A 19,701-nucleotide genomic window follows, 5' to 3' on the forward strand; every position below is an offset into this window, starting at 1 on the left:
TATCAATATCCTCATTACACCATCAGCTGAAGTGCCAACTAGTTCTCCTGTGAAGATTTATCATGTATGGTGGCCACTTTGAAACATAGGTAGCGGAGTCTTTAACATTCCCTACTCAAGTGTCTCCCTGCTGTGCCTGTAAATGTCAGTCCAGTTTTTTCACGGCTGTGCGCACAGATTAGAAACAGCAGGAGAGCTTGGGAGTATGACTACAATACCAGTAAGGACACTTGTCTTCATGGCACTGCTCAAGTGATTCTTGGAATGCAGGACCCTGCTGTTTTCTAATATTTACACACAACTGGAGTCATCAAGAGCAGTAAATGCAGTCTAAAGGCAGCTTGCTTCTTTTGTGTTAGGGGCTTTACTTTCAAATGGGGATGTCAACAAAACCCTACTACACCCTCAGCTTCTTATAAAGCCGTGTATTTCCCCATCACTGTTTTGCAAAACAGCAAAAACACGTGTGCAAGCACATTACTGCATGCAATGCATACAGTAGTACTGCAGGTATTATCACAGCCTTCCACTTGACTCATCCTAACCATCCCACACTTTAAACATCATCACAGTTTACAGTGAGCCAGAGACATTCTTGCCTGTGAAGACTGCAGTTTTGCAGAGTCTCTTGTAAGAAGAGACAAGCCCTGAAACAACATTCACCAAGAATGGAAAGCATCCTTTTTCTTCACGCAACACTTGCCAGTACAAACTTTTTCCAGGACGTTTTTGGGCTGGGAAGAGGTAGGGGTGATTTATGAAATCTGCACCTCAAAACATTCTTTTCAAATATATGGAAATGTCTGTGTCTGGCTTTGGTAGTGTCAAAAGAAAACACACTCCTTGAAACCTTAGAAAGTAGAGAAAGGAAGTTTACCAGCAAGTTACTAAAAAAGTTAAGTGTCAAACAACTAAAGTACAAAAGAATGACATTAACTTTGAGTATGCAAGACAAGGAAGAGAACACAATATGCTTTCCTGACAATAGTTCTTCAGAATAGCGTAACATACTTTTTGAATAAAATGATTAAATGAAGTCATTGAAATGATAGTTTGAGTTTTAAATATGAGGCTTTAGCAGTCTATTTTTACATCTGAAACAAAGAGAATGCTATGCTTAAAGTCATCAGCCACACTTTGCTAACACCCAGGGAAAATTACTCTGTAGAGCAGTCAGAACAGAAATGAGAAGGCACTAGATCTTTTAAATACGTTATTCCAGTTTTATTTCAAAACAATGGATTCACTTGTTTTCAAAACACAACCTCATCATTCATTCAATATTTTATGCTACAATGTACTTATTTGAGCAAGTAGCTACTCAGACATTACACAGTCAAGAAAACAGCGCACTGGACATCCGCACAAATATACCACCCATTGGCTCTTATGGATTCCTTTTGGTTTGCCAAACTTCATAAAGCAGTCTCCCTGATAAAAATTACGTTCGTGCCCTAATTGTATGTATTTTTGCAGTAGCTAGTGGCATTTCACACTGAAATTAAATGCTGCTTTTTTTGACTTACAACTCTGAAGAGAAGACTCAAAGCCAAGCAAGGAAGTACATTTAAGAAAGGCTACATGCTTCTCAACTACTAGAAAAAGGTAAACCATTATTCTGTTATGGGAAGCACACATGAGTCAAGCTTTCACTGAAACTAGACACTTTACAAAGTTATTTGTAATTATAACTTTGCTAGCCTTTTCACTAATATAAAAAGAAAACTTGAGGGGCAGGAGTTGAGGATGGGCACTGGTTTTTGGTTGGTTCTTTTCTTTGCCCTGGGACCTACGTCTAAAATGCTGGTCTCTTTCTTTCCAGAGAAACTGAAAAATTGGAAAAAGTGATGCAAACACTGTGCAAAAAAATTACTAAAATTCACTACCCATCCTCCAAAGAATTGTTTAAACACATTTTATAACAAACTAGAATGGCAGGATGTAATTTGTCTTATGTTCTTCTTTTTTTTAATTCAAATACTTGAGAAATATTTAAAAGATGTCTCCATTCAGACTTCACCACAGTGTACATCTAAGTGACCTCCAATAAGACTTTACTCAAAATTAGGAGAAATCAGATGCAACACTGCTGTTCCTTATAGAGTTCCCATAACAAAACTAAATAAGGCTTTATTTCTACACTACAAAGCAGGAAAAAAAAAAGCACTTTCATTTAGTCTGCCTTTAAGACATGAATTTGTGTACATAAAAGAATAAAAATGCATCCTCACTTCAAAATTGGCGAAATTTTGCATTAGTACTGAAGTATACATAAATTATGCAACTATTTTAATAAAACATTGATTCTTCAAGAACAGGTACAAACAGCAGTCCATGTTTTTACAGGATTCATCATTTAAAAAGTAAAGAAAAAGATTCCAGTGCTACAGTAACTGAAAAAACCTAGAGATGAGCCAAAGAGCACCTTAATTTGTTGCTTCATCTATTATTTACTTCTGGACTCTCTTTCTGGTTGCTGTGCCTTTCTTGGGTTTTGGCGAGGTCATCTTCCGGGTTCTGGTAGCTATTGCATCTGCAATTCAAAAAAAAAGAGACAAGACTTTCTGTAAAATAAAATAACAGAAACGGATCACAAGAAAGTACTTGTAGTCTTTAAGGGAATAGATCAAATCATTCATTTGGTTTTGACTGGGGGGACAGGGACACATGACACAGACTCAGAATTTACCACAATTTCTGGGCACCAATGTTCTCCTGAAAAAGATGTTGTACAGTTTAATGTTTCAAATAGTAGCATTACATACAGTTGAACCAATATAACAGCTCACCTCCACCAAAAGATGAAGAATCAGATCCTCTTCAAATCCTAAACTCTTCCCCTTCCTCCCCATGCACCAACTTTCAGTTCTATGATCCCTCCCACTATTAAGCCATTTTTGGTGCTCCCTGGGCCTTGTGCTAAGCTGATCCAGCTCTGTAACCTGGCACAGAACTTTTTTTTGGTCTAGTATTCTCATAGTTTAGTGAGTTGCAGCAGCTTAGAGCATTCTGAATGGAGCTTATACAAGGGGAAGTGAAAAGCACACAGGTAGAAAAGAGAAAGATTTTTTTCTTTGGCAGTGTCAAGCTGTTAAATCAGCTCAGCTGTCAGTGCAACTTACCTACAGATTTCAAGCTATTATTTGACAATATTTTACTAAGAAAGGTAATGAACAGTACCATCTAAATAAGAATCCTAACAAACCTGCAGGCAGGTTTTCAAAGAGACCATACTTAAATACAATAATAAAAAAATCCCTGCACTTTGTTTCCTGTCCACTAGCAGGGAAAGGGGGGGGAAAAAAAAACCCCAAACAACAAAACACCACAGCTCATTTGCATGAATCACATTCAACTGCAGTCACTGTGAGGAAAAAAAATATTACCTTATAACAAAAATTGCCACCATTTTCACAAATGCAGTAACAATGAAATGTTTTTCATCTCCTAGTCATGGTACTATCTTTTATTTTATTTTTTTAATTCTGACTTCCTCTCCTTGAACTCAGTATGCCTAACCATTTTAAGTTCTTGCTTGTAAAACTATATATAACTCTACAGTTCTTGTCAACTTCTTAATCTGCATTACTGACAAAGGAAAAAAGAAGGTAAAATTGAGTTTCATGGAAGTCCTTAAGAAAGGAGCTGCTTGCATAAGACAACAGCCTTTGACAAGTATGTGTCACTGATTGTTCAAGCTCAGTGAGTAAATCTGGAGGAAAGCAGGGAGATAGAGAACAACGCAAACCAAACCAAAATAGTCTTGAGTCTACGCAAAACGATGTGAAGAAAAGCAACGAACTATTGCAAACAGTTTCACTTTCATGTCTGTTTAATTTTACATAACTTAACTTGCTTTTAAAATGTTTATTTGAAACTAAAAATACCAAAGTTAACTTTGAAGAATTGTTCTATTCTTGAAAATGAAATGGAGAATGAAAAAATATTCTTGCTCCTTTTTGTCCAAAAGCATTTACTGCATTCAACATAAAACTACAAATAGATTTTGTCAGACAATGTATCTTTGATTAATAAATAATTTTTAAATAAAAAATACAATGGAGACCTCTGGTGATAGTCTCGTATTGAGCAGAGCAGTTTTATCAATGAGAGATCTGTTCTGGAAAAACACTACCACCTTCCCAAACGGTATGTAAAAGTCAAATCTATTCTGGCACCCTTACAAGAACTGGTAGCTAAAAGCTATACGAGAAGTTATCATAAACTAAAATAGTAACTTCACTATGTATATCATTCCTTCTCCCAGCTAAATTCTAGTTTATACTTTCATAGTCACAAAATATTTCAGCTACTATAATTGAGAACTCTAACAACAGGCATGTCCTCTGAGTTTTCAAACTGAGTACCCTTAGTGGTATGCAGGCCAAGTTATCCTATCAATGGCATGAACTGTACCATTTTCCTCTCTCCATCCCTCCTGAGAGTCTTCCCTGGAATCTTTGTATTGCAACAGAAAGCAGAGAATGACCAAAGTTTTCTCTTAAAGAAAAAACAATAACCTGATCTTTTCCCCTTCCATCTGGTCTAGTATTCTCATAGGTTAGTAAGTTGCAGCAGCTTAGAGCATTCTGAATGGAGCTTATACAAGGGAGATGGAAAGCACACAGGTAGAAAAGTTTCGACTTTCTCCAGTTTTGACTGAGGTAACTGATTTTCCTTCTCATCCAATTATAGACAATCAGGTCATGCAGAGACAGGTCACATTCATGCTCTATTATCAGAAAGACTGCTAATATGAAAATTATGACCCTCAGTAGGAAAATACCAGAGGGGTTTGTTTACAGAGAAAGACGAAACGAGTTATCAGATTTTCATGTCTGTACTTCAGGAATGTAGTATTTCATGGTCATCACAGACAATACAAGCAATTGAAACTGGCTAATTCCTAATTCAGTAAGAGCCTACTCATTTCTAGTTGCCCATGCTGGAACACCAAACAGAAGAGAGCTATCCTGTCTCTGATTTTTCTTTTCTCTTTAGTGCATTAATGAGTTCTTTTCGAGGCTTTTCTAAACAAACTATGATGATGGAGAATTTCTAAGTGAATCATAACAAAAAGGAGAAAAATCCTTGTCATGGTTCTACTACTCATAATTTCAAACATAAACAGCAGAAATGTTCTCTTAAACTATCTGATTAAGTTAGTTATGTTAAACTCAGAAAGACTGCTCTCAACACATGTTTAGCTTTCAAGTTTATAGCTACTTCAGAACTGAAGGTCTTCTGTACCAAAAAGCTCATCTGCATTTTCAAAATCAGTTAGTCTGATAGCTTATATTGCCCCTTCCTCACAAACTTTTCTTGTGGGAGAAAAGTCAATTCTGTTTCTGAAAACAGGAGAAGTCCTGTGTGGGCAGCACCAAATGAGGACACAAAGCTATTGCAAACAATGGACAGGGTTTTTATAAAGCAGATTAAACTGAATTAGGTTAAAACAGCAATTTAAATGAGAAGAATTATATACGCAAAAATAAACCAGATGGTGTCACTGCACAGCTTGTTTTGAGACTGGAACAAAGTTCAGCAGAGGAATAAAGAGTCCCACAGGCTCTAGAGGAATTATCAGACAAGTTGACTGTGATATCTGATGCTCGCTGCATAAACCGTATTATAAAGCAACTTTACAAAAGAAACCCAGCAGTACTGTGTATAGTCTTCATCTCTACCTTTCAAGAAGGTTCTGAGAAAAATGGAAAAAAACATCAGGAGTGGTGATCATGGTTTCTAGGTTTCTAACAAAAAGTTAAAAAGGAATTGAATTTAACTAGTTTCTCTGAAGAATGTAAAAAAAAATGGGAGAGGCAATGGTGCAGCCTTTTGTACTATCAAATGTGCAAAAGGTTGCTATGTAAAATGAGAGCAAGTTCCATGTCCACAGTGGACGGGACAACTAGTAAGCTTAAGGGAAATACCAAGAGAAAATACTCTGCCTTATCAAACCCTTTTTAGTAGTACGGAGAGTTAAGTATTACAAGTGGTGTTGAACAGAGATGTTTTATAATCTTAATCATAGAGGTTTTAAAAGAAAATATTGGTGTGTATCAAGATAAACACAGACGTAGATAGATAAGCCTGTCTTTAGGCTGGTGTATAGAACAGACCACCTCTCAACGTTCCTTCTCATCTCATTACCCAAGTCTACATACACCATTTTAGAAACACACATAAGTCTTACGAGTAAGAGAAATAAAACTGTACTTGAGTCAAAAAAGTTTCTATAAAATGACAGCGGTTCCTTTGGTAAAACTAAGCAGATGCCAGAATCCCAAGTTTCCCACTTAATTGCTTGTTTTGATGGAAGTGAGGACAGTGAGAGATTCTGAGCATGAAAACACAGCTACCGAGCAGACGAAATCAAGTATGATTTAGGTGTTAATGGACTTCTAGATTACATCATAGGCTACAATATTTGAAACCAGAACCACACATGGATTTTAGACTCCAAACAAACATCGGGTAAGTGAAAAATATCTAGCAGCAAGCATGCTGGAGGTTAGCAACTGCATCACTTGCATATGCTGAATTTACACCTGCCAAAGCCTGAGTACATGCCAGTCTCTGTGTAACGGCTGAAGAGTTCCAGCAACTCTAGTCTATGCAAGCTCTTAAACTAGACTTACAGTAATCGTCATTAAACAACCAGCCAACATATTTCACCCTCAAAAGCAGCACATGCAGTGTACATTGTATGTACATTGATCAGACACAGCAAGGTTTCCTTTCTTAAAAGAAAAAATCTAATGTGTGTGCACAGTCTCACACACACAAACTTCGCTATATGTTTACCTCTTTAAGAAACAGAGGTCAATAAATCTGGAGAGTTGGACCATGTGGTGGAGAGTTCTCAAGTGGTTTCTGGAAGAGATGTTTTCAGACTAGTCTCCACATAGATGGAGCTTAATCATAATTTCCATATAGACACCCAGTGTGCCACAGCAGGACAGTCTTATGACAGAACTGATATTTCTTTAATGCTGGCAACTTTGTGCCACATATACTGAATTGCCACTGTTAAGCTGAGAAGTGATGAAGTAGGAATGAAAGGACCACTGACTTAACACAACTCTCCCTAGTCAACCAGATATGATCTCACATATGCCACTATATCAGATCTCAGTGCAATAAATTAATCCAAGAATATGTTTTGTTACTAATTTAAGTAACTAATTGTGGACTTGTAATTTCCAAAGGAGAAAAATTTAGGACTTTTAGTTCTTCAAAATTCTTCCACTGACCAGAGTATCATTTTTGTCTTGCAAGATGTGCTTCAGTCATATTTCAGCTTTGTTCATATCAAATAACCAAGTCATTTTGCTGGATGGCTCCCTAGGAGACCTTTTTCCTTCAACTGCCCCTTAAAAGGGTTCTACAATCACCATATTGAAAAGGGAAAACAAGAGAATGGAACCCATACAATTGCTATTTACATATGGAAGGAATAAGACAAAAATAGCATCGGATGCTGAAAGCCTACACTCGGCATTCAGCTGCAAACATGAAATGGGAACCGAGGCCAGGCTGTGCAGCATTTAATGAGCATTAAGCATTATGCTAGTCTACCGTTCGCAACAGTTTGGGCGGTTCGAGTACAGTGCCAAGGAAAAGCTACTTTTCATTTGAGAAGATGCAGTAAGTAAAGAGCGTGTAGTCCTCTGACAAGCTTTTTCGCAACTCTGCCAGGGAACCCTGCATAGCTGATAAAACCTTGTAGTGTCACACTTCTCAAACAAGTATTTTTCAGTACTTTGAAGGCTACTGAAGTAAATGTAAGGGTGACAAATAGTAGTTTTGGTTAGTTGGCTTGTTCTCTTTTCTCTACAAAAAACATAAATACGATCCAGAAAAAAAAAGAATAGAGAGACCAGAAGGATAGAAATACGGACTTGAATTCCAGGAAATATATGACTGTGGGGTGGGGATGAGAAAGAAGAAAGTTTGTAGAGTTATGGGATGGGGTTTGGCTTTAGGTAACTCTGTTCTTCCAAGTCCTCTGTTGCCTGCAACAAATGAAGCCAATACATTTCCATATGATAATACGGAAAAACATCAGGACACAAGAATGTATTATTTGATGACTTTATGCCTGTGTATTTCCTAAAGATAACGCCAAATCTATGACTTATTTTTAAAATTTTAAGATAAAATTGTTCCAGCTAAAACAAACCAATTTATTTCTACTTGTAAAAATTGCTACTGAAGACCTTCCAAAACACAGTTGTACATACACATATAAATCAGTATTCACATCCAGCATGTATTTAAAAATAGCCCTCCTCTCTACCACATAGTAAGTTGCAGGAGGAACAAAGTTTAATTCAAATATATGTCATGGTTTAACCTAATTTAATTACTTGCAATCTTGAAAAAGGAATACATCTTCAGGTCACAGAAAAACAACAAAAAAGAAGACATAACTTTTTATTCCTAAAATTATTTAGTTCTACATGTAAAGTTATTATACAAACCTTACCCCATGGAAAATTTTCCTCAGAAGGTTTTTTGCTTTGTTCTGTTTTAATTTAATACTTTTTATTAGCAGCAAACACAAAAAAGTCCCATAAAGTATAACAAGGAGCTTAAACATATTTAAAATGTAAATACATCTAAGTGCTAGAATTGGTCTGAAGAGATTGTACAGAAATATGCTTAAAATATGAAGAAAGACTAAGTAGAAAACTGTTCCAAGTAGACACAGGAGTAAACAGGAACATTCCCATACTTTACCTCTTGGACATTAATTTTGTCTCTTTATTATTATTATAAATGGCGCGTGTTCAAGATGCTTCTCAGTGAATTTGTCACTTGCAAATTGTCAAGAAAAAACATTATTCAAGAACCACCACAGGGATATATTTGTTTTATATCCAATTATATTTTAACCTCCTACCCATAATATTTAAGGATCTTTATACTTAAAAATTACCTCCTACCACACCTCTTCTAATCTAAATAGCTTTTAAAGATCCTCAAACAATTTTGGGGCAGGCCATAAAAAGACAGATCACTTCATATCATGTTTGAATATACTTAATGCAAAATACAGAAGCGAGTTTGTCAATGTTTCTGACAACTGAGAGCAGCATTTCTCTGCTCTAAAACTTGAGTCTTACAGTTAATTTCCAGATACAACATAGCAGCACATGCTTTTAACTTCTAAAACCAGATCACGTAACTCTCATACTGGAATATTTAACTTGCAACATTCTGAGACAGGTAAGTGAAGGCTAAGAATGGTGCAGAAAATGACAGATCTGATGACTAGTCACAAAGAAGGATATACTATTTTAAGACTAATACCCAGTTATTCCTGGAGTCTTACAAATACTAGTCAATAAAAAATCCTTCACAAGAAGGAACAGGTGAATAACAGACAGTTAGAACTATTGTACAGCACATATTTTGCTGAAAATGTTAGTAATAGGATATAAAATTAACAGGCAAAAATCTACCTATAATGTGGGCATTGATGTGGAGTAGAAAGACAAGTAACAAGCAGCACCATAAACAAACTCAAAAAAAAGTATGATTTGTTTTCTCCTAAAGCTTGATGACAAGGCCAATAATTCTCTAAATACAAAAATGAGCCTAAGTGTAGATTTAATCCAACATTAAGTAATAAATCTTGCTTGAATAAAGAAAAAAAGATTTCTAAGACAATAACCCAGATGCTGATTTATGCAAAGCCATGCAATGTAAATAAACATAAAGCTAAGTACCTATTAATTGAGAAATACTATTAAACCTCTATTTTGGAATGCCTTCTAACCAACCCATCAATATGGCTGTTTTCAGAGAGTTCTTTATTTATACTGCAAGAGTAATCAAAGACCACAGTTAAGGCCTTACCATGCTAGATGCTGTGCATGCCTGTATTGCTGAACAATTCCTTCCCCTAGCAGTATTGACTATTAAAAAAAAAAATACTTCCAAAAAACCCCATACTTTCATTATCATGTCTACTTTAGTATGTCTCTCTATACTGTCCCAATTAATAAACCCTCAAATTGTTTAAAGAAGTTCACAACAGAAAATAAAAAAGGCTGGTGTAAAAAAATTCTATTCTAAAATCTGTATTTCTATAACTCAGTCTTCATCAACTCCAAGATTAAAGAAAGAAACAAAAACTGTCAGTGGTAGAGGTTTTACCTGTGCTGGTAGCTTTGAACCTAGAATTTGAACCCAGGATTATTTACAAATTCTCATGAAACTGATTTTTCCAGCATTTTGCCATTTTCACTGAAGTTCCCTGTAATAGCTGCCTATTCTGTACCAACTGATTAAAAATAAGCATATTAGTCCTATTAATACTATGCAGCACAACCCTGCAGAAGCATTGTATGGTGACACCTCCAGAGATTCAGCAAAAATTCCTCAGAACCAGGCAGAGTTTTGGAGGTAACAAACAATTTACACAGTTTTCATTCTTAGACTTAAGCCTAGACCTTTCCACTTACCTTTTAAAGCTTTGGGAAGAGAAAAAAAGGAAACTGATAACATGCTAATTTAAATAAAAAACAATTTAAGAATCCCACAAAGTTTTGTGCATCTTATTTCAGAAGTACAACACTGCTTGTTTCTTGAGAGCTTTCTCAAATTCTGTTTCTAAAAAGAAGAGTCTAACACTCTTGCTTGACAGCTCCAGAAACACTGATGGTTGACACAATTGAAAGAGGCCTTTAACTGAACTCACCCGAAGTGGCCGCTCATGCTGAGAAAAAACAGGGGGAACAGGCAAAAAAAGCAAGAATTTCAAGATGCCCAACCTTTCTGAGTGCCATTGTTTCTTCCGCCTTTGCCAAGCCTGGGGGCTCCCCAGCCTCAGCAGTCACAGATTTCACTACTGGTAGAGTCCCCATAGCCACTGAGCACCCTGGTGTACTCACATCGCTGCACAGCTGATCAGGATCTTTTTGGGACGCCTAATCTTTTGGACTGGATTAGACAAACTGCATAGTCAGATGTAGTTAATGCTGATTAGCTGAACAGCAGGAGGCTGCATGGCTCTTCTTGACACTGTTTTAAGTCCAAATACTCATGAGATCTTTGAACACCTGAAGAATAAACTCCGTCTGACCATATTTATCCCCTTTTAGAAACCAATAAAATAACATCTCAAGAACTTTTAAAATGTTCCTGTATGACTAAACTTCAATGTCTACCATTAAGAGGTATCAAGAAATTACCCATTTTACTGGACAGTGAACTTTAGGGTATTTTTTCAGTCACAGGACTAATTCCACAACACAGAAACAAGTCCATGGCAATATAAAACTTGTCAGGTCTGAAAACACGGTTTTAAGATCTGAAAACACGGTTTTAAGTATTTCTCTAGTAAACAGCTGTTTTCAATTTATCAAAAGCTTCATAATCATATTATGAAAAAGTTGCCCTTTCCTTCAACACAGATTTATGAATCATGTAATAAGTGGTAAAGTTTTAATTCCAAATTTGGAGAGAACAAAATGAGTAAGTACATGTATCACTTTCCACCTGAAATCATTTGATATACTCTCCCCACTTTGTGTTCATTAAATTATGTAGTATAAAAAGGTGAAATTAGAACCATTTCACCTGTAACTCTACTGAATTGGCAAGAGGAGGTTTATACTTAAGCTTATGTCCATCACTCATTTTAACCAGTGGATGCTGAAAATACATACAGCCTCCCAAATACCTTTACTCAGTCTGAAAAAACTTAGCATTTACAAAAGCTGATGCTACCACTCGGAATGCAATTCTTCAAGTTCTTTTTCATCTCTATCTATGAGAATTTCAATCTACAATCCCAGAAAAAAGAAGTATAAATATAATATGAAATGAAAGTATATTCTAATCACCTATCAAGTCACAACCAGGAAAGAGTCAGCTGTATTAAATATTTTATTATAAGGTCTTAAATAAAACCTAAAATGCTAAAATGATGAATAAATGTCAGCATCATATCAAATAATTGTATTTCCTACAAAGAAAGTATAATCTAATTAACTTTTTTTTCAGGCACTGACAGACTAGAAATTTCATAATAAATTGAAGTCAACAATTCAAAAGGCATTCAAGTAAGAGAAATAATCACCGATTTTAATGATCGTAATTCTATAATGTGAACAGCTGAAAATGAATAGAGCAGTGTCACCTTCTCAAATAACATTAGCTTAATTACTTGTACTTCGTACCATACCTTTTGAGTAAATATACTAGAGTAAATCCACAACTTACTGATAATATTACTGTCTTTGAAATGTATTTTCTCATCCTACCATACTCCTTCAAACCGTTTTTAAACAAGCGGATTTGTTTTGGGGTAGACTCTAGTGCTACTGCTTTATTATTTTTAGACTACTTGACTATGGTTAACATCTGGCCTTTTAACTTAAGAAGTCGGAAGCAAAAATTCTTTAGGAAAAATATCTTTGTAATTACTTCAATTCAGTTCACATTTACATGAAAGAGTTAGAAGGTTAGATCTACAAAACAGTTTGACTGGATGCTCACCATAATCTTACCCTATACAGTTCTACTGAAGATTTCTGATCTTGGACTTATATTAATGCTACTTCATGTGCCCATGACTTCTTCCAGGCAACACTGAAACTATGCCAAATTATCCGAAATGTAGCTTCAGCATTTTCTATCCTTATCGCTGATCCTTTCCTCGACTTTAAATACACTCTTTTTTGGAAGCTGCTACTAGCCCCTGGCTTTAACACACTGTGATGAAGAAGTCCTGAGGAGTCAGCATATTCTGACAGTGGATTGGACAAGATGGGAGGACAAAAATAAGAATGGAGGAGAAAATGAACGACAGCAACAGGGTACAGCCACCAATTTTTATCACCTAGCATTTCTACCAGCTTTAGGCAGTATACAATTGGAGAGTATACCTTTCTCACACACAGTTTAAATATTTCAGTTCTATTAGAATCAATCTAAAAAGAAATTATGAAAGATAAAAAGCACTTGAACTGCTAAAGGTAAATGGTTGTATTGAGTATATGTGTGGCAGTATATTTTGAGTATATGGCAGTGTTTTGGTAAGCTGGGGTTGGCTACAGGGGTGTCCTCTGTGGGAAGAGGCCAGGTGCTGTCCTGTGCCTGACACAGCCCATACCAGATGGGTCCAAAACAAACCCAGTGGAGGCCAAAGTTGAGCCCAACTTGTTTGTGGCACCTCTGTGAAAACATTTAAGAAAGGGCAAAAAACACTGGACAGAGGTGATGCTCCACAGCACCAGAGCAGATATTCCCTGTAGCTCAGGGAGGACTGAGGATGGAGCAGATATTGTCTACAATTCATGGGAGAACTCACACTGGAGCAGATGGGCATTTTCTGAAGAAACCGGAGCACGTTTTTTTCCCTGAAGGACTGCAGACCATGAGAGAAAACCCACACTGGAGCCGGGGAAAAAAATGTGAGGGGGAAGGAGCAGCAGAGAGAAAATGCTATGTACTGACCATAACACACATCCCCTCCATGCCCCCTGCACCACTCAGGCAGTGGCATAGAGGAGAGGAGTCTAGAGTGAAGAAGTTGAGTTGAACTTGGGAGAAGGGGAAGGAAAGGTGTTGTTTTAAAGTTTTTCTTTGTCACTAACCAAATTTATTTTTACTCACAATAATTAATTTAAATTTTCCTCAGGTTGAGTCTGTTTTGTCCGCAACAGTAAACAGTAAGCAATATCCCCATCTTTGTATCAACCCATGAGTTTTGTCATCCTATTTTCTCCTTCTGTCCCACTGAAAAGGGGAACGAACGTCTGGGTGGGAGTCTGTCCCTTAGCCAGGGTTAACCTACCACATGAGTACATGTGACTGTGAGAATGATCTTTTGACTTACTAGAAGAAGTAGGTTGCTTTTTTTCTGGACTTCCTGTATCTTCCATTTCTGCTTCAGTGCTCTCACTGGATGCAGCTGCTGCCTTTCTTTTTTTCTGGGGGAGGAAGAAAAAAAAGAAAAAAGAAAAAGGGACAATTGAATTCAAGAACAGAAAAAGACCACACAAAGTAGAAAATATCTTATCCTCACAAGGTGTTCCCCCATTTTAAGCATTATTTCTTCATATATTATAAAACATCTCTAGTAGAGAAAATTTCTTCATATATTAATGTAAAAATACTAGTACTAGGCAATAGACAATTTAAAAGTTCAGTTCCCCTAACTACAGATCACATTAGGAGTTGACATTTTAATGTATGAAAACACAAATTTTTATGATAAAAACCTGTTTTTTTATTTATATTGAATAACTGTTACAAAAGAAGCAAATCTGAAAAACCTTAAAGAATACAGAAAAACATTTTACCCAAAGTTGTTGTTAATTGCTTTTTTTAAAAGCAATTACACCTCATTAGATTCAAGTTTATCCGGATCCTTGCTTCTTAAGGCTTTCTTTGCACAGCTTAAAAAGTAGCTAACACCCAGTGACAGTACTTTTTTTTTTCTAATAGCAACGATGGGTTCTGTTCCAAAGAGAGGTACTTGGGAAATCTGAACTCTATTCAAGGTACATTATTGTAAAACCTCTAAATGGATAGAACTGATATTATCTGTGTATTACAATTAATCTTAGTATTGCAAAGTATTCTTAAGGTGGTTATGGAAAGATTATTTTTTTTAAAGACATGATTTTTACAGATACAAGTCAACTCATCCTTTGTATCAGACATAGATGATAACTTTGATGAGCAGTGGAAGAGTCTACTTTCTCCTTTTTTACTTTTTTTTTTTTTTAATTGTGTGATTCTAGAGCTTTACTAATACAGCTTTAAAAGTGACTACAACTTCACATAGCTCATGAGAGAAGGGGAGAGTGCACTACATCTTTCCTTTCCAAAGTGTTGCTTCATGATTACCATCTAAACCCTGCTGGGCTGAACAGATTGGTTCGATAATTACATACAATAACTGCAGTGGGCAGGTAACCCTCAGCTGGCACAGGGCAGCTCCCCTGTGAGAACTTCCATATGCAAACTGCACTGATGGAGTGCATTAGGTACATCTTTCCTGCCGGTGCACAGGCCTGATTACCGCCAGCCAAGACTCCAAGGTTAGCATGTCAGCAGATTTGTGATGCATTAGGCAGGAATAAACACAGACACTTTTGTTCATTCTGACCAAAATTAAGGAGGACTATTTCAGTGCTGTACTGCTTTTATGAGAGATAATGCATTCCTCCCAATTGTACTGGAAAACATTTTAAATGCTTATCAGAAAAACAGATATCCAATACATGCTACACTAAAGCAAAATACATCTATCTTGTTTCCAAGCTTATTTAATAAAAAGTGGTTTCTTAATCTCGATGCAGGTGAATTACATAGCAGTAGAAATCAGGCAGCATTCATTTGACAAAAGCATCACCTGCACATCTGAAACTGAACATTAGAAGAAAGCACAAATCACTAAGATCCATATTTTTCCAGTTTAGTTTACTCCCAATGTTTTCCAGCAACTCTTCAGCACTAAACAAAAAGGAAGATGTGGTCCTTGCCCTATATAATTTAATCAAGAGCTCCAGATACTTCCTTCAATACATGGTACTGTTAGCTTCTTGTTTTGCTAGAACTACTATAAAATACCACACACACAGACCAATATGCATTTACTATACAGAAAAAAAAAAAAACCACAAAAAAACCTCCACCAGAACTGTGGACTGTGTTTCATTTACTTGTACATATGGGGAAACTTGAGTTATGATATAGAAAACAAAATGTTGACTTTTAATATAGCAGACATCTCTCAAGTTTTAGCCAGATACCAATACTGCAGAATGACTGAGATTCCAGGACAACCATGCTTATATGCATATCATGGCTCAATTAGCTATACAAGCTGAAAGCACAGGAAAATCCTACATTCTAAGAATTTATCTACACAGAAGCTAGAAATATTGTCTCCTAGCTATGAAACAGCATAACTTCAGAATACCAAATAACACTGTTTTAAGAAAGTATTATGGTAGATTGCCCCAAAGGAATTGAAGAGTAGGTGTCTTAAGACCTGTTGTGATTAAAAGATCAGTACAGCCAAAATACCATAAATACTCCATATTAGAGGTCACCATCTTCTCAAGGGTGGATGCCAGACTGCATTTTTCTTTTCCAAATTAGACCCTAAGCATGCCAAAAGAAATTCAACATGTGCTAGAAGATACTGGCTTTCAGAGACAAGATGCTACTGATCAGTGATAAATCATCCTTATGGAAAGCAGTTTCTAACAGTGTTTGGAATTTGAAGCTTGTCTTTAAAACACTCGGTCATCAAGTTTCCTGCCACATCAGAAGCTTCCTGTCACAGCTGAAAAAAAATATAATTTTAGTTAGCATTCTATGTTCTTCCCTTCTTCCTCTGTGTATTTAAGTATCCAGCTATTCTCAACTAGCACAAACCCATCTTACTGTTCTCCTAGCCTCTCAATGTCTGATACCCCCCGGAAAAAAAAAAACTAGTAGCATGAGCTCCTAAAGATATATTCCGGGCAGGAAGACATCCTGCTGAAGGCCCATTTTCCACTCATTTACTTGAAAAGTGCAGACTATGCCCTTGTAATGAGGACTGACACAATCTATACTGCTACCCTAGCCTATACCACAGCTGTTAAAGGCCTAGAAAATCAAACATAGAAGAAAGTCATCTATCCTGGTATTTGGTCAAAAGCAAGCAGGCTATGTCAACCTGATTTCAAGCAGATGTGGTTTAACCCCAGCCAGTAACTAATTCTGTCTGGACATTCTAGCTGTAGCTAGCATGAAGTCCACTGCAATATGAAGCAGGCAGCTGAAAACACTTGGTCAAAGAGGCCAGTAACACTCATTGTTTTGTGTTTTGGTTTTTGGGTTGGTTTTGGGGTGTTTTTTTTTTGTTGTTGTTGGTTTTTTTTTTTTACTTTGAGGAACTATTCACACAGTCAGCATATGTTCAAGCACTTATATAAAACAAACAAGCAAGCAAAAAAATCCCCAACGTAAAAACTAACTCCTAATTGATGCTAGTAGGTAAGAACCTATGGAAAAGTATTATCCCACCTTTTGGGAATGGTCTTGACTGATACTAGCTAAAGAAATAAGATTTTTCAAGTTCCATTCCATTTGAAATGTGCACCAGCCATCTCTGCTGGACAAGGACATTAAAGGTCACAGATGTTGGCTCTGCAGCAGGCCAACTTATTCAGCAAAGAAATCATCCAACCATTAAAAACAGATTCCACACCCCCCCCCAAAACACAGGTCTCAAGCCATGTCAATCCACAGGGGGAACAGAAGAATTTACGCTAATGAACTTTCCTTTTGGACAGATCTTTACACTCACTTCAGCAGAAAATATTAGTATAATGACCTTGGCTGTACAATTTTAGCCAACATACTATTTACTGGGCAAAAAGAGGTAAGAAAATCTGGACATATATCCTCAAAAGGCTTCCAAATCCTACAACTTTTTTTCTTTTGTGCTTTTTGCCCATCTTTACCACACCGCTGATCATGTCAGTAAGTAGGCAGATTTCTTGTACTATTATCCTGTATTATAATTCTCAGTTCCCTGGTTCATGCTAAAGGAACCAATAAACTGCCCACCTGTTATTAACAAATGCAAATAAGCAAGTAACAAGGCATAGTATTTATTGTCCCATACGGTTGGACTCTATCATCTTAAAGGTCTTTTCCAACCTAATTGATTCTACAATTATTTGACCATTTTTAACTGTTATTATAAACTCTTTCAACATATGATTTCCCTAAAGCCCAAAAAGTTCTTACGCTGTATTCAAATGGGAGTCCAAATCTAGAGGTTAAGGCTTCTTAAACACGAAGAATAAAATACCGCTAGCTCACCGCTATTGTTAAGACTCATAAGTAACATATTAGACTGCAGTGAATTCAGTATGTGAATTCCAGAATCAAATACTTGGCATAAAGATGTATACTTAAAACTAAGCTTTGAACTAGGCATGGAAAGGAAACTAATTTGAAACAAAAACTAGATTTATTTTACCTTACATGTATTTTGACCCATCTGGAGTTTCACCAATTTAAGGAAAATAAGTAAATTGACGGAATGTTCATCAGTTCAAATGTCATTACGACTGTATATACACATCCTGTTATCCAAGATATTATCTATTATGAAACTACACCTATAAACATCATTCTGTATTAAGTTTTAATAACAATTAGTGAAGTTAAATTAGAGAAATAATGCATAAGAGTAGGACTTAAACATACATTTCACAACTTGCTTATTTGCTGCTGGATGCAGTTATGACACCTACTTCCAATACCACTTTAACACTTATTTAGCTCAAAAAAATGCATTAAAAGCTGATATAAATTAAAAACCTTTTGCACGGGATTTGTTTGCAAGTCTCCATTCTCTGACAAGCCAAAGTCAAGTACTCCATCATCTTTTTGCCCAATGGCCTTAAGACCTTGCAGAAGTATTTCTCGGAAATGCTGATAAACAGGTTTCTCTTCATAGCTCAGTAGCTTCACCTTTTCCATATATTTGGCTATTTCATCTAAAGAAATGGTACCTCAAATTACTTTATATTTCAAAACATTTTCATCATTCACTTTTACCACAGAAGAGTCAGAAATTATGCATGCACTACTTATGCTATTTTTTTAAATGTTTATAAACTCATGACTTTACTACAACACATTTTAGAAAAAAATTATACCAAGGTTCACTACCCAGTGAGGACAGCATCACTGGGTTTTTTGGGGTTTCTTTGGTTTTGTTTCTTTTTTTTTTTTAACACATTTCTTCCAATGAAGAAAACAGTCAGCCATAAAAAAATGTAATAGGCCAATCTTCACCAATGAACACTTGTTTAAATGACATTTCTTATGTCTATATTTTAAAATCTTGAAAAGGAAACTCAGTGTTTTCTCAGAAGTTCATCAGTTCAAGACTGAAACATATATGAAGAGATACACGAAACATTTGACGACTGAAAAATCAGACAAGTCACACTTGACAGAGAAAACTCTTCTGATGACCAGGAGTAGCTGGAAATAACTAAATATTTAAGTTTAAAATCCTCAAAAACTGCATTTCTAATAGTCAGGTTTAAAAAAAAAAATTAAAAAATCTACTCAGCAAATCATCAATGCCAAATAGAAACTATCTAGACTTTGTTTACATTACTTTATATTTTGAATCTCTCAAATTCAGTTGTGAAAAATCAACTTACACATTTCATGTTTGCAAATAGTTAATACTGTCTTTAATCAGAAGCAACAGTGTCTGCACTTCATACAACTGCAGCCAAAAGGAAGAGTCTAAACTTCACCTAATCAACAATCTAATGTCACTTTGTTGTTGCTGATAAAAGAAAGAAGATATAGGTACAAACTTCAGTAAAGGAGGAGGACTTAAAGAAGCAACAGACTAGAGTAAAATGCCTGAGACACACAGCTCAGCAAAAAAGATACTGACAATCTGACAGCTTCTTACCTTTTGCAGCAACTAAATTTAAGCTGATTTTATTTCAATACAGAGTAGCACAGCTTACCCTTCCATGCACTGAACATGCCCCACATAAACATGAATTTAAGAGTTTCTACCCATTGTCTTAAGTTGTCTACAATTTGGTGATGGCATCCAAAGATTGATGGATTTTGGTTGTGGGTTTTTTAAAGAAAAAGGACATTAAAAACAAACTGTTAGAGAACGCTTACCAC

General features: G+C 36.1%; 1 protein-coding gene across 1 annotated transcript in view; it reads right to left on the reverse strand.

Annotated features, from left to right (window-relative positions):
• Nucleotides 1-2,035: 2,035 nt before the first annotated feature.
• The window catches only part of VRK1 (VRK serine/threonine kinase 1), a 31,497-nt gene continuing 13,831 nt past the window's right edge, over nt 2,036-19,701 (reverse strand). Inside the window, exons 10-12 of the mRNA XM_082000669.1 lie at nt 18,355-18,533; nt 13,856-13,949; nt 2,036-2,533 (exon numbers count right to left, since the gene is read on the reverse strand). Coding sequence (XP_081856795.1) covers nt 2,451-2,533; nt 13,856-13,949; nt 18,355-18,533 — 356 coding nt within the window. The 3' untranslated portion in view covers nt 2,036-2,450. The remainder of the gene's footprint in view (nt 2,534-13,855; nt 13,950-18,354; nt 18,534-19,701) is intronic.

The sequence above is a fragment of the Phaethon aethereus genome (genome assembly GCF_964289735.1).
Source record: "Phaethon aethereus genome assembly, chromosome: 5".
Classification (NCBI taxonomy): domain Eukaryota; kingdom Metazoa; phylum Chordata; class Aves; order Phaethontiformes; family Phaethontidae; genus Phaethon; species Phaethon aethereus.